This window comes from Megascapheus bottae, chromosome 23 (genome assembly GCF_031878675.1).
Source record: "Megascapheus bottae isolate mThoBot1 chromosome 23, mThoBot2.hap1, whole genome shotgun sequence".
In the NCBI taxonomy this organism is placed as follows: domain Eukaryota; kingdom Metazoa; phylum Chordata; class Mammalia; order Rodentia; family Geomyidae; genus Megascapheus; species Megascapheus bottae.
Window position 1 is genome coordinate 20,108,517 of NC_143531.1, and position 14,604 is coordinate 20,123,120.

The 14,604-nt window shown below is 42.4% G+C and overlaps 1 protein-coding gene across 2 annotated transcripts in view; it reads left to right on the plus strand.

Annotated features, from left to right (window-relative positions):
• The first annotated feature begins 11,087 nt into the window (after nt 1-11,087).
• Nucleotides 11,088-14,604, plus strand: part of Fam13a (family with sequence similarity 13 member A) — a 75,710-nt gene continuing 72,193 nt past the window's right edge. The window contains exon 1 of one of the 2 annotated variants that reach the window (XM_090356808.1): nt 11,088-11,315. In XM_090356808.1, the coding sequence (XP_090212934.1) occupies nt 11,287-11,315 (29 nt within the window). In that variant the 5' untranslated portion in view covers nt 11,088-11,286. The remainder of the gene's footprint in view (nt 11,316-14,604) is intronic. The other variant, XM_090356807.1, reaches the window with a different exon arrangement.

The window sequence follows — 14,604 nt, forward strand, 5'->3', positions numbered from 1 at the left end:
TGCCATAAATTAGGGCCGGGAGTTTGGCCTATGGTTGAACACTTGCCAAGCATGCACAAAGACCCAGGTTGCATTCCTCCATACCATATACTTAGAAAAAACCATTATGACTCTATAGACATAATGTTTTATTACATTGATTAATATGCATCTATGGCATACAAACCCTCAGATTTTATGTTCTAAAATCTAAGTGCCAGTGATTGTATATAGAGATTCCCTTCTTGAATACTTGTTAAACAGGTCATTTGAAATATGATGTAAAAATTTATGTTAATAAATTCTTCAATAGAAAGAAAAAAAGAAAAGCCAGAAGTGGTGCTGTGACTCAAGTGGTAGAACTCTAGCCTTGAGAAAGCCCTAAGGACAGTGCTTAGGTCCTGAGTTCAAGCCCCAAGACTGGCAAATACATACATACACACACACACACACACACACACACACACACACACACACACACATATAGATAGACAGATATAGATAGTAGATATAGATATATGTATATATATATATCCATAACCTTTTCCTGGCTTTACCATTATTTTATCAGGTAGACCCATTTTTTTTAAAAAAAATGTTATTCATTTCATAAGTATTATTGAATCAGATGAGGTTATCCAGCATGCTTGCACTTAATTGACAGGCTGAGAGAAATATAGGCCTTCTGATTACTTTGCATTTTTTCCCACCAATCTTCTACTCAGGTTACTTTAACTTGTTGTGTGTTTATATATCTTTCCCCACCATGATCGTGAGTTTCTGAAGGAGAGGGCCTGTATATTATGATTTCTTTGACTCCAGAACTGTGGCTATAGGCATTCCAATAGTAGAATTTCACTTGCCTTCAAAATTAATCTCCTCCACTCAAATTATTCTCACATCTGTCTAGCTCCTAGAGACAGTAAAAATGCCAGTAATAGAAATCTATGTGTCTGCGGTTTCTCTTGTAGTTGTTGGAAAGTTCTAACCCAGGGAAATCTTGTGTTCTCGGATCCTTTGATAACAGAGAGCTGGATGCTGGTGACTCCCACCTATAATCCTAGCTAGTCAGGAAGCTGAGAGCTGGTGATGTGTTAAAAAAAATGGGGGAGAAAAATCCATGAAACTTTTATCTTCAACTAACCAGGAAAACAATCCAGAAGTGGAATATGCCTCAAGTGGTAGACCACCAGCCTTCAGTGGGAAAAGCCATACAAGAGGACAGAGCCTTGACTTCAAGCCCCACTACAGACCTTCCCACCAAAGAGAGAGAGAGAGAGAGAGAGAGAGAGAGAGAGAGAGAGAGAGAGAGAGAGAGAGAGAGAGAGAGAGAGATTAAGCAACTTTGCTTTATCCCATTGTATTTTCACCCATAACCTGCTGTTTATTAAATGGGACAAATATGTAGTTTAAAAGGAACATTATACCTCTTTATAACTCTGCTTTTGATGTGGCAAAAAGTTCGTGACGTTTCCCAGGCAAAGGCCACTTCATGGTATACTAAAGCATTCCAGCCTTGCACTTCCTACAAATTATGATCCTGACAGCTTCATAATAAATTAATAGTCAGCATTAACTGTGCCCTTTCCCTTCAAGTTATCTAATCTGTTAGCTCCTGCTATTGGCCGTGGCTCTTTTCACTTCTGAAGTCCAACCATTACCACTCTGTGTTCGTACTTCATCCTCTAATTACTTCCTGAGCTTGTGTTTGTTTCCTACTGTGTTTCACTATCCGTTGCTAAGAGCAAGGTTTTTGAGATTTTTTTTTGCACTGTGTATGGAAGCTGACATGAAATTAGGATTCATAGCTACAAGACTCAGAAGTCTATCCTGTAGAATACAATCTGAAAAGTCGTGAGGTGGCCTGGTTGTTGTTCTAACTGAGCAGAATTGCAGTCACTCTTGTGAGGGAATCTGCCTGGTATAAAGAAGGCTGTGAGCTCAAGCCATCATTTTCTGAGTTATTCTCACCATCGGACCTACGTAACCAAGATTTAAAAGGGTCCATGAACTAAATGGGAAAATAATGCTCACTGTATCTGCTCCAATGACAAGGCTATGACAAGCTCTTCAATAATATGAAACAACTCTTTCTGAAAGTATTCTCTATCATTTAACTTCAAGTGCTGTTTAAAATGAAGGCCTCTGATATTTCAGTCAGTACTTTGATTGCTGAAAAATATTCTTCTACCCATGTGCCAGAATCAACCCTTGACACAATTACTCTAATGACTCAAACTTTGACATTTCTCTGGGCTCTAATCTTCAGTTTTATTAATAGTTTTTCTAATGCATGATTATCAAAGAGAAGGTAAGCAGCAACAAATCTATTCTTATACCTTCTGATTTTTTCTGTCATACATTACTAGAGAATAACCAATTGTGTATTCTAGTTAGAAGGTCAAGGTCAAAGTCAAACACCTCTGGGAAGGGCAGTACTTGAACTTTAACTCAAGGCCTGGGTACTGTCCCTTCGCTTTTCCTGTGCAAGGCTAGAGCTCGCTCTGCCACCACACCTCTACTTTCAGCTTCTTGGTATTTAATTAGAGACAAGAGTCTCGTAGACTTTCCTGCCTAGGCTGTCTTTGAACCACAATCTTCAGATCTCAGTCTCCTAGCTAGCTTGGATTACAGGCATGAGCTACCAATGCCTGGCTGAGATTTTTCTAACATATTCTTCCTTGATAATTTTTTAAAGAATTGTTTCATTATAAATTCTAAACATTGCTTATACATGAACAGATCTGAGGGAGGATATAAACACACACATACACGTGCAAAATATATAACCGTGGTCTAATTTCAAACCAGCTACAGACTGATACTTTAAGGGTTGATACCATGGCTTTTCTTTTCTTTTTTTTTTCTCCTCAATATGATCTATTCTTAGTAATGCAAATAACCACCACTTCCTCTTATTTTTTAAATGCTATTTCTGCTTATTTTTGTTGGGATGATTTATAGCAAAGCATCCTACATTAGTTTAATAAGTAAATCAATGTGACCAACCAGTACATTGAGATTCAGAGATTTTATGTGTCTGCTCAATAATTCATGTCTTAGAAGTAAGAATGCTGATGCTGTATGGACAGGCTCAGCCAATCAATTACCATATCACGCTGAACAGTTTTGACATGTCTCTACGGAAGCTAGACTGCTTTTGCGTCTCTGTCAGGAAATATCTTTTCTCAGGGTGACAGGTCACTGGGATAATTTGAGGCAGCTGATCTCAGGTGTAGCGGCAGCTGTTGTGTGGGACATGACTTATTTTGTGAGAACAGAAACAGTATTATCTGGACTCCCAGTGGAGGTGTGGAGAAAGCCAGGCCCAGGGAATCTCATTCCAGGAAAATGTGCTCAGAGCACTTATTTATTGGCAATGACCACTCTGTGAGATTCCATCTGGCAAAACTGTGGAGTTTTCCCTATCCTCTGAGGAGCTGGGGAGTGATTATGTAAGTCATCTCAAAGAATTTATTTTTAAACACCCTTTTTTATGCCCAAGCTGCAGTTCCTCAAGAAATCAACGTGTGTGTGTGTGTGTGTGTGTGTGTGTGTGTGCGCACGCGTGTGTACTGGGACTTGAAACTCAGAGCCTCAAGTTCTCAACTGGCTTTTCTCACTCATGCCTGGCACTCTACCACTTGAGCCATGCCTAGTTCTGGAGATAGCAAGAGTCTCTCTGATCGATGTTGCCCTGTCATTATCTCCCTCTTTTCCTCAACTCCCATCCCTAAAGTTACCCAATTCCATTTTCATATATGTACATTAAATGTTATGACTGAATTGTTCTAGATGCATTGTACTCAGAAACTGACATGTTGAAACGCCCTTGTACAACTACTTAAAGATGTTTTTAGTTTAATAATAATAATTTTTAAAAAAACGAGAATCTGTGATTTGTCTGCCCTGGCTGGCTTTGAATCTTGATCCTCAGATCTCAGCCTCTAAGTCATTAGATATGTGAGCCATCAGTGCTGGCTTCACTTCTTTGTCTACAGAAAAAGCTTCAGTGTGGATTTCTTTTAACCGCTACTTTATATACCGTGAATCATCACCATGTGAATTCAGCTTTTTTTGGTGCTTGATTTTGCATCCCACTTTCTAGCCTGAAAAGCGAGAGGGCTCTGAGCTATCCCCAGTTGTCCAGGCCTCTGAAGCTGGCTTGTCTATCAATCACTTTTCTGCTTCTTATCCCTCAGTCCCCACCCTGCAGCTCTTGGAGACTTGAGAGTCTCTTTGTGGGCCACATAAGGGCCCAGAAAGCCCAAAATACATTGTAGTGCCATCACCCAAACACTATTTCTATAGTGTTAGAATTCAAAGGGAAGTCTGGAAAAACAAGTCCAGAATTTCTTTCCCTGTGGGAATTTTTTAAAGCAAACTTCTAATAGACTAGAGATAAGTCTAATTAATAAATGAGAAAATGCATTTTGATTATGTTGATTACTATTTTATTAGGTTGGCTTTGGGTAAAGTAAGCATAGTTATTTTGCTGTCACTGAAGAATACAATTTACATAACTAGAGGTTCCTATTCTTCTTCACATGGGCTTATTCATAGTGTAGTGTCATTGTTTTGCTTTCTAAAGACTTTTGTAAGATTCTATAAGTAGTTTTGGAAATATCCTAGACTGAAGCAGCCGGAGCTAGAGATCAGATGGTAGAGTGTCCATGTAACAAGTACAGGACCCTAATTAAAACCCAACTTCCTCATAAAAATAAACAGAAATAAATACTCTAATTTTTTTATGTGAAAGGACTTATAGTCTATTCCAAATATTAATTTTTCATAAAAGAAATACACTAAGAATGAAATTTAGTACCAGATTTTCTCTTTTTTTTCTACCTTCCTCTTCTTTGTAAGATTCTTCTCTCATGTTTTACTCCTCTCAGTTCAAATATAACTGGCTTATAAACTAACACATGCACACACACACATACACACACACAACATTGACTCACTGACTGAAAGACCCTTTACAGTCCTCCATAGAGTGACTGTGTTGGAGCAGCTATTATAAGATAATATGTTCTGAAGGACATACTAAAGCCACTAGCACAACAATGTTCATTGCGGCACTATTTACCATAGCAAAGATATGGAACCAACCCAGATGCCCCTCCATTGATGAGTAGATCAACAAGATGTGGTATTTACACACAATGGAATTCTATGCTTCCATCAGAAATAACGACATCTCACCATTTGTGAAGAAATGGAAAGACATGGAAAAAATCATATTAAGTGAAGTAAACCAGACCCAAAGGAACATAGGCCGAATGGTTTCCCTCATCTGTAATAATTAGTACATGTCCAAAACTCTCCTAGCAGAGGATTACAATAGCTGAAACCCTAGATATGTAAGGCCATATAGGATGAGGCCAAATTAATGGACCTCCAGAAAACAAGAGCTTAATTATAAGTGACTGTTACTCTTTATGTATTATGTTTTTCTCTCTTCTCTTTGTTGCCCTTTGGTTAATCTCATATTATTACTGTATCCCACTTCATTACCTGGTATATTATACAGATGTTTACCTGTTCATTTGAAATAGGAGGGGGAAAATGAGTGGAGAGGGGAAGGAAATGGGGACAAAAACATAAGAAGGGATATCAATATGTGAGAAGTAATGTACCCTCTATCTGGCAATTATAAATGTAATCCCTCTGTACCTTGAATTAAAAAATAATAATAAAAAGATAATATGTTCTGTATTTTATATGTGTGAGAGGAAAGGATATTTGTGTGTGCATGTTTAAGTTTAATAGCTTACTGTGTAGAAGGACTATTGCATTGTTAAATGGTGAAAAGCTGTGGATACAGTTATTTAGTTACCAGCTTCAGATGAGTGGTGATGGCTCATATTTCCTTCTTCATTTTTACATACCCATTGCATTGAGCATGACATATGTTCATTCAGTCTTTCCATTTGACATTTTGTGGATGTGATCATGCTGATAACAATATTGTCTTTATTCACTATTTCTGTCCTGAAATCACTATTTCTCTAACTCAGGCTATTGAAGAACTAGTTTGAAAGAATTCTGTACAGCAATGCTGGAGTATCTAAATTTTGTGTGTCTTAATCCAGCTTCATGATTATGATCATCAGAACCAACTCATGTCATATTTAGGCTTTGCAATTTGCATATATTATGTGAGTGTCTTATGAGTACATTGCTTATGCCTGCATTGTTCAAAGGCTTATTTACAAAATGCATTTGGGGAGAAAATAATTTTTCAAGAAGCATCTTGTTATCAAATGTCTAAGAAAGAATCTATTTTCACATTAGGTCTTAAGAAGCCAATGCTTTTAAAACAAGTGTGATTCTGAAATGATATCTGTCTTTTTTTTTTTTGCCAGTCCTGGGCTTGAGCTCAGGGCCTGAGCACTGTCCTTGGACTTTCTCAAGGTTAGAGCTCTACCACTTGAGCCTCAGCACCATTTCTGGCTTTTTTCTATGTATGTGGTACCGAGGAATCAAACCCGGGTCTTCGTGCATGCTAGGCAAGCACTCTATCACAAGGCCAAACTCCCAGCCCTCTGAAAGGATATCTGAAAACAAGTAAACTTATGTTCTTGGTTGCTTGGATGTTTTTAATTGGTGTTGAAATTAAAGCAAATATAGCCACATCATTGTTGGAACAATGATTGCTCTTGATAGCACAAGGGCAAACAACCGATATTACCAAACCCTTGGAATGTGCTGAAGAATTATGTAAGAAAATCTGAAATTTACAAATCCTTGGGGAAAGCAAATAGCCTGAGGAGAGATTGAGTAATGGAGAATGCTTGAAGGTGTCTGAAGCTTCAGAGCGAATCTTACATTTACCATCTCTGTAATTGTGCTGAGTGTATAGCCCAGCTAGTTTATTTCAATTTTAATTGCTATTATCCTAAAGCAACCCTGCAATGGGAAATATTGCTGGAAATATTGATCAACTTAAATGCAATCAAAAGAATCAATGTAAGCTTTAGAATAACAAGAACAGCATTAATGGATAAATGTATCCATTAATTTATTCATCACTTCTTGAGTGTTTGCTCCAGATAATGGCTACAGAGAAGGTACAGTCCTTTCTCTAGATGTGAACTTCCAAAAAGAAATGCGTATGTATACATTCAAGAAATAATGAAGCTGTTGGGGAGGAATTATAAATATCATAATGGTTGCCAAGACCTATATGAGTTCACAGAGATAAGAGGTTTATTCAGACTTGAATGTCAAAGTATGAATAAAATTTGCCCAAAGGGAACGAAATGGGAGAACATTCCACATCAAAAGATTGCATGAGAAAATGTTTCAACAGAAAAGTTTAGGCAAATTTGAAATTAGTGATCCAGGTATAACTGGAATAAATCCTTAGTTGGTTTGAGAAGCTGGACTGGAGAAGGTGCGTTTAGTTAGGGAGAGTTCTCAATGTCTTATTGAAAGTGTTTGCTCAATGGATCTATTAAAGTGTGGAGCAGAAAGGCTGAGTGAGCAGGTTCAGACCAGAGAGGGAAATTCACTGTGATGGTGAAATGTAGGCCCTGGAGAAAACACGGGGGACAGAGTGAATGAAGTCAAGGAGCTTATGGTACTACTACAGTTGGCCTAGGCAGACTGATTAGACAGGGATGACAGGGCAATCAATAGATTTGGCTAAAGGGAGGTATAGAGATGACTCATGGTTGGTGTCTGATTCATAGAATATTACTCTCACTACAAAAGCCAGGAAGAGGAGAAGATGGAACTCAGATAATATGAGTGTTTTAAATTGTTGCCTGGGATGCTATATTAATAATAATTGAGCGTTTATAACATATCCAGTGTTATTCTAATTTATTTTACCCTTTGTGTGTGTGTGTGTGTTTGTGTGTGTGTGTGTGTGTGTGTGTGTGTGTGTGTGTGTGTGTGTGTGCATGTATATGTGTGCCAGTACTAGGGCTTGAACTCAGGGCCATGTGCCCTTTGAGTTTTTTAATCAAGGATAGCTCTCTACCCCTTACGTCAAACCTCCACTTATGGCTTTTTGCTGGTTAACTGCAGATAAAATGTCTCAAGGATTTTTCTGCCCTGGCTGGCTTTGAATCATGATCCTCAGCTCTCAGTCTCCTGAGTAGGCAGGATTAAAGGTGTGAGTCACTGGCACCCAGCTCTAATGTGTTTTATACACGCAATCTCATCGAGTCCTGGTACAACCATCTCAGAACTGGTAAACAACAAAGTGATGAGCTGGGTCTACCTGTACTGTTAATGACAGAGGGGGATCTCATCTCCAGAAGCAGAACTCCAGCCATGTTTTAAATGGTGTACTTACTAAATGGTGTTTCGCACAGAAGCAGTGGGAATGAGAAGCAAAGGCAAATGTAACCAAAGGGGAATGGTGGTCAGAGAGGTTTGAGGATAGCCAGAAGAGATCACAGAGGACCAAGACACTCAGAAAGCTGGAGTTGAGTGTTTCAGAAACATTAAGAGACCAAGAATGGTGGCACACACCTGTAATCCCAGCTACCTGAGAGGTGGAGAGAGGGAGGATCATGATTCAAGGTCAGTTCAAAGCCAGATCCATCAAGAAAGCTACCAGTTTCCCTCTCAACAAATACACTGGTCATGCTGGTACCATCTTTAATTAATTCAAGCCGCATGAGAGGAACTGGCAGGAGGGTCACAGTCCCAAACCAAACCAGACAAACATTTCAAACCTCTCTGAAAAAGAACATAAACAGATCCAATCAAGTGTGCTAAGCAAGCACAAATCCCTGAGTTCAAGTCCCAGTACCACTCTGCCCCCCCCCCAAAAAAAAATAGAAGAAAGAAAGAAGATGAGGAAGAAAAAATATTAACATGAAGTAAGTCGACACATTCACAATTAGTGGCAGGGAGAACATCGGTGGCCTCAGAAGCTGTCCTAAAAATGTTCAGCCCATCAGCATGGACTGGAGGAAGTAAGTCATGGCGGAGGAAGTGGAAGGACACAAGGTAGACTTGAGACAGGTCTGTCACCTGGAAGCTGAAGCTTGCTGAGCTCCTGAAGAGAGGAAAGAGGAGGGGGAGTGAGGGACAGGTTTAAGACGTAGGAGACCCCAGGCTTCCTTCTTCTAGGGAAGGAGAGAGTGAGGAGATCCAGGCAGAGATAAGAGGCTGCATTCCAGTGTCAGAACCCTTCTCTGGGGGAGGATGTATGTTAAACTGGGGGGGGGGGGACTGTACGCAGAGCTAAGAAGACCAAAGGCACTCCTTCCTGTTGGATGACCCTGACTGTCTCTGTCCCTTAGACATTATCAGTGGCACACAGAGGTTGGGATTGTGCTCCTGGAGACTGACAGCACTTGCTGTGGGCATGCCATGAGCAATCAACCCAAGACCATATAGACAGGTGGCTCAGAGAGGTGGCATCTTAAGGGTTTAGGGAGAAAGAGGTAGTTTGGCTCGTGTTTTGAGAACTTAGACTACACAGACAGCTCAGGACAGCCCTCCAGCTGCCTGACTGTGAAGCATTCACCTGAGGATGTTAGCAATAGACATAACAGAAGAAAAGGCACTTCTAAATAAATAAGAACTCTGGAAGTGGGTAAGAGAGCCAGACGGGGCTGCAGTCTAGGTAGATGATAGGTAAATTTATAGGTGATCATCAAGTAATGCTGAAAAACAAACAAAGCGCTGTTATAAACAAGTAACAAATTATTGTTACATATAATACTAATAGACTTAAAAATCACCATTGACATTCTGTGATAAGGTATGTGGGGGGAATACTAACTGGAAGATTTATCAAGAAATACACCTGAAATCATACAGGGAGGGAAATTGAAGTTGAAAACAACACCCTTTGACTATTCCACGTAAATTGCAGTTCAATTTCATCTATTTTTAAAAGTTGATTGCTTTCGGTCTGTTTTAGTCAGATGGTATTGAGGTGTTTATAAAATTCAGAAGAGACAAATATTTCTGTCCTTCCACTGTTTCTCAGAAAATTTTCTTCTTATGAGATATTTTTTTAGAGTCGCATGGGGGCTGGAGGGATAGCTGCAGTGCCAGCTGAGAAAGAGCAAAGCTCTGCGTTTCAAACCCTGGCACTCTCTCTCTTTGTCTGTCTGTCTGTCTGTCTGTCTGTCTGTCTCTCTCTCTCTCTCTCTCTCTCTCTCTCTCTCTCTCTCTCTCTCTCTCTCTCTCTCTCTCTCTCTCTCCCTCCCTCCCTACCTACCTTTCTCCATCCTCTTTTCTACTGGTTCAGATGGTCGGAGCTGTCTTTCCATTTTGATAACATGTTTCAGGTAGTGTTCTTTGCCATGCCTGCACCTGTGGATTAGCAACTATATTCTTAGAAAGGACGTCTGATAGTCCATACAGAAGAAGCACTGAGGAGGAGGAGGAGGAGGAGGAATAATAATAATAATAATAATAATAATAATAATAATAATAATAGCAACAACAAGGTAAATGTGTTCCCTGTAAAAATAAGAAGCAAACTTCCCCCGACGTGGCTGTGCACAGACAAGACCAGGTGTGGGGTGGCGCTGAGGTCTGCCCGGAGGGAACGCACCACTCAGGGCGTGGAGGGGGCGGATCCCCGGATCCCCGCACCGCCGGGGAAACCGACGCCAGCAGGACGTCGGTGGGGTAGCGCCGGGCACTCCTTCCTTCTCCCCAGGGTTTGCCGGGCTGCAAAGTGTGCCGCCTTCTGCCCCAGAAGCGTTTGGCTTCTCTGGGAGAAGGTCCAGGGGCTTCCAGCACGCATGCATTTCCTTGACGGCCCATCTCTAATCCTTCTCCTCCTCGCTCCTCCCTCCTTCCCCCTGCCCTCTCTCCCTCCTCTCTCTCTCTACTCTTTATTGGTTGCTTTCCCAGGACTGACAAACCAAGCCTGTGGAAGTGCTCAGAGCCAAGTTTCAAGTTACCAGGACCAGGAGGGAGGGAGAGAGGGAGGGGGGAGGAGGGGGAGGAGGGAGGGGCGGGCGCCCTCCGCACAGCTGCAGCCGCTCTCTGCTGATTGGCCGGGGCCCCAGCTGCTTCCCTGGAACAAAAGGTCAAAGTGGACTGCGGTGGCCACGGAGGGAGGAGGCGGATAAATAGCGGCGGCCGCGGGGCCGGGAGGCTGAGCGCGGGGCGCACGGCGCAGGGCGCAGGGCGCACGGCGGCCGCGGGGCCGGGACGCGGAGCGCGGGGCGCGGGGCGCACGGCCAAGGGCGCAGGGCGCACGGCGGCAGCCCAGCCGCGCTCCCCGCCCCGGGGAGGGCACGGTCCCCGTCCGGACGGCCCGACGCGGCTGAAGCCCACCGACCGCCCCGGGACTCCCCCTCGCACAGCCCGGCCAGGATGGCTTGTGAAATCATGCCTCTGCACAGGTAGCGCCCCTGCCCGCTCGGGCTCGCCTCCCCACCCCGCCCCGGCCGCTCCCAGGCGCCTCCGTCTCGGAACCGGGTCGCCGGGCTCTTTGGCCTCCGTGTGCTCCGAGCTGGGGTCCCCGTCCAGGCGAGGACCCTCCCTGCCCGCCTGCCACAGCAAGCAGGCAGATGCTAAGGATCGTGCGTCCCCTCCAGTGATTCCGGGGCGCCCGTTTGAGAACGGCGGGTGCGAGCGTGGCGGGACGGGAGGCCTGGGTTTGGCTTCTCACTCCCGGTTCTAGGGAGGGTCGGCAGTGGGCGCCGGGGCCGGGAGGAGGGAGACCGGAAAGGAAAGGAAGGCGGTGGTGGGAAGAACACAGGTGGCGAAGGATCTGGGGTGGTCAGCTGGAAGTCACCTCCGGGTCCGCCCACCGTCTTCACAGCCAGAAAACAGAGGCGGGGTGGCAGGCTCCGAGAAGTCCAAGTCACAGGTTGTGATGGGGAAAGTCGCCTTTTGCTGCTGGTCTGATCACCCTGTTGCCGTGTGCTGTGGTGGCATCTAGTCCCTCCCAATGATTCCTGTGCAGGGTTGGATTTGGGAACTGACAAAGGACAAAACTGTCAATGCGGTGTCTCAGCAAAATGTTAGGCAAAACCAAATTGCACTTAAAAAAAAAACACAACCTATGCTGTCAAGGTTTCCCTTACCATTTATGTCTTAATAATAAGATCTTGAAATACAGTTTTTAATTGTGAAACAGTCCCTGCATATACACTATGTCATAAACCAGCAAAGTTGCTTTTCTTACACTGTCTGCAAGATGGGAATCTGATGTGATGCTCAGAGAATCTCATTAATCATTTAAGGCAGGAGAAAATGCTTTATGGCCAGATCGGTAATGTGTCTATGTTAATTAGATATTATGATCTAGATATTAGGGAACTAACTCATATATAATTTCTCTAGCCTTCATTTGATTTGCAACTGAGAGTTGGGGTCTTTTTTCCCCTCTCAAAATAAAGTCAGATCTTAAGTCTTTAGTAGGCTCTATTCTAGGTAAGAATATTGGCTAATACTAAACTCAGTAATAGCTACTTGATAATGTAGTAACTCTTCAACAGAAAAAAAAATGAGTCATTCTTCTGACAAAATATTGTTTAGGCACTTAGGTTGATGACAGCTAAAAAGAACACCAGCATAACTTACTGAAAATTAGTCATTATCAGTGACTAGAGTAAGAATGAATCTAGCAAGGATTGGAATTGGCATTTTCAAGAATGCTGCTTCATCAGTTTGGCTTCTTTGCACATCCCTGGTTCCTGTCATGTCAGCAGAGCCCACTATTCCCTGGGGTCTGGATGTCCAATGTTGCCACTTTTGATCATAAACCCCCTAAAGGCAGGGACCCAGTGTGTGTGTGTGTGTGTGTCTTCAAGAAGGGTCCCTTGTGAATTTAAGCATCTATGTAGAATCCATCCCTGCCCCTATAGAATTGTGTCTTTGAATCTCAGTTCCTTTAGCCTTTGCTGTTTGCTGGTCCCCAAGCTTGTCGTGGTCATTAGAGTCCAGGCTCATCACCAGCACCAGCACACACTGACAGCCCACCTGCCTCAGGAAGCTTGCCAAAGCAGGACAGTATGTCTGCTGAATCATTCTGCTCCCGTGCACCTAACTGAATTAGACGTACAAGAATAAATGAAAAGTTTTCAACACTAGGGAAAGCAACATAGGCTCCTTGGATGGAAGCAGAGAGATGTGTGTTTTTCCTACATTGGGTACCTAAGAGTTACCTGGGAATGTTATTTTTCAAAGCAGTTCCTTCCTGCTTCTGTCTCCTTCCCTGTAGGCAAGGGAACTAGCCGTTTTCACAAGCTCCCTAGACCACTCACACAGATGGTTCACCCTTAGGAGACACCCCAATGGGAATTCTGGTTAATGATTAAAGTTTGTACAAAGCCACTGACAGCTGGTCTGTGGAGGAATCTAACACCATCCCACTCAACATCCTCAAGTAACAGATTTCATATGACCTTCTGTGAGTTCTTTTCATAACTGGTGTTTTCCTTACTAGATCATCAGCTCTACCTATTAAAACAAAGCTTAGAATGCTGTTACATGTTCTCTTTCTATACTGAGAAATTATTTATAATTTCTCTCAGGCAACAGTGATCCATCCCAAGGTCATAAAGACACAAGTTGAGCTTTGTCACCGACTACTGAAGGCTGCACACACATTACCAGACAATTGCAATGTCCTGTGATAATTGCAGTAACACATGATGTAATTAGCTTAATAATAGAGGTGTGCCCTGGTAGAGAATGTTACCCTGTATTTTATTTAACCTCATAGGTGAGTTTGATCATATTCAAAGGCACGTTTGTTCTGTCATGTCTCCTTATCTTCTGATGTCCATAAATGACCTTTTGGCCTTTCTTCACATACTATGAAAGTATGTAAAGGTTTTGTTGCTGCTAATGTATAACTAAGATAAGAATAACAAATGAACTTAAAAAAGAGAGTGAAAGAGAGCCCTTTGCTCCCCTTTATACCTCCTGTTATCTACCTGTATAATGTGCTTTGCAGGGTGGATTTGGCTATTTAGAAACTGATGGTCTTCAGTAGTTAATAGTCACCCATTTCTTACAGTTACAAATGACAGGATAGGATTTTATTAAAAATGTAATGTAAGTTGTATCTTTCTAAATACTAAAATATTGACATGATACTTCTTATAACTACTGATAATATTCAGCACACAGCATAGCCTTACATAAATATTCTCCTTTGCTGGGAAAAACAATTTTAGAAAAAATTTTAGCCAAACTAAAAGGAGAAGAACTGTTAAGAATTGAAATAAAATTTTTCTGAGGTGACTCAGCTTAGCTGGGGGTCACTAATGAGATAGCCCATTTTATCAGATCCCAGATTAGCGTATACCTGAGGCTCTTTGCATGAGTCACAACCCGTTGTGGCTTTTCCCCTGCAGAGTCATAAATATATAGGTGAGACTCTGCATCCTGTAGCACAGGGCTATGATGCAGGGCTCACCTCTAAGCCTCAAGTCCAGGATGAAGCTCAGCTTTCGTAGCAGCATTCTGATTGGCTCCATTCATCTTCCAAGCTCCCCTCACATGATGCATAGTCACTGAGGGTAACAGTAGAGGAAGGAGGAAGCTGTGAGCATGAATGACCAACTTTTCTGCCTTTGGTGTCAGTGCTTTGACAGCTTTGTGAAAACGTCCAGCTCATTCCCAGATCTGTTTACCCAAGACAGGAGCTGAAATTAATCATGCCAGTGACATGCTCTG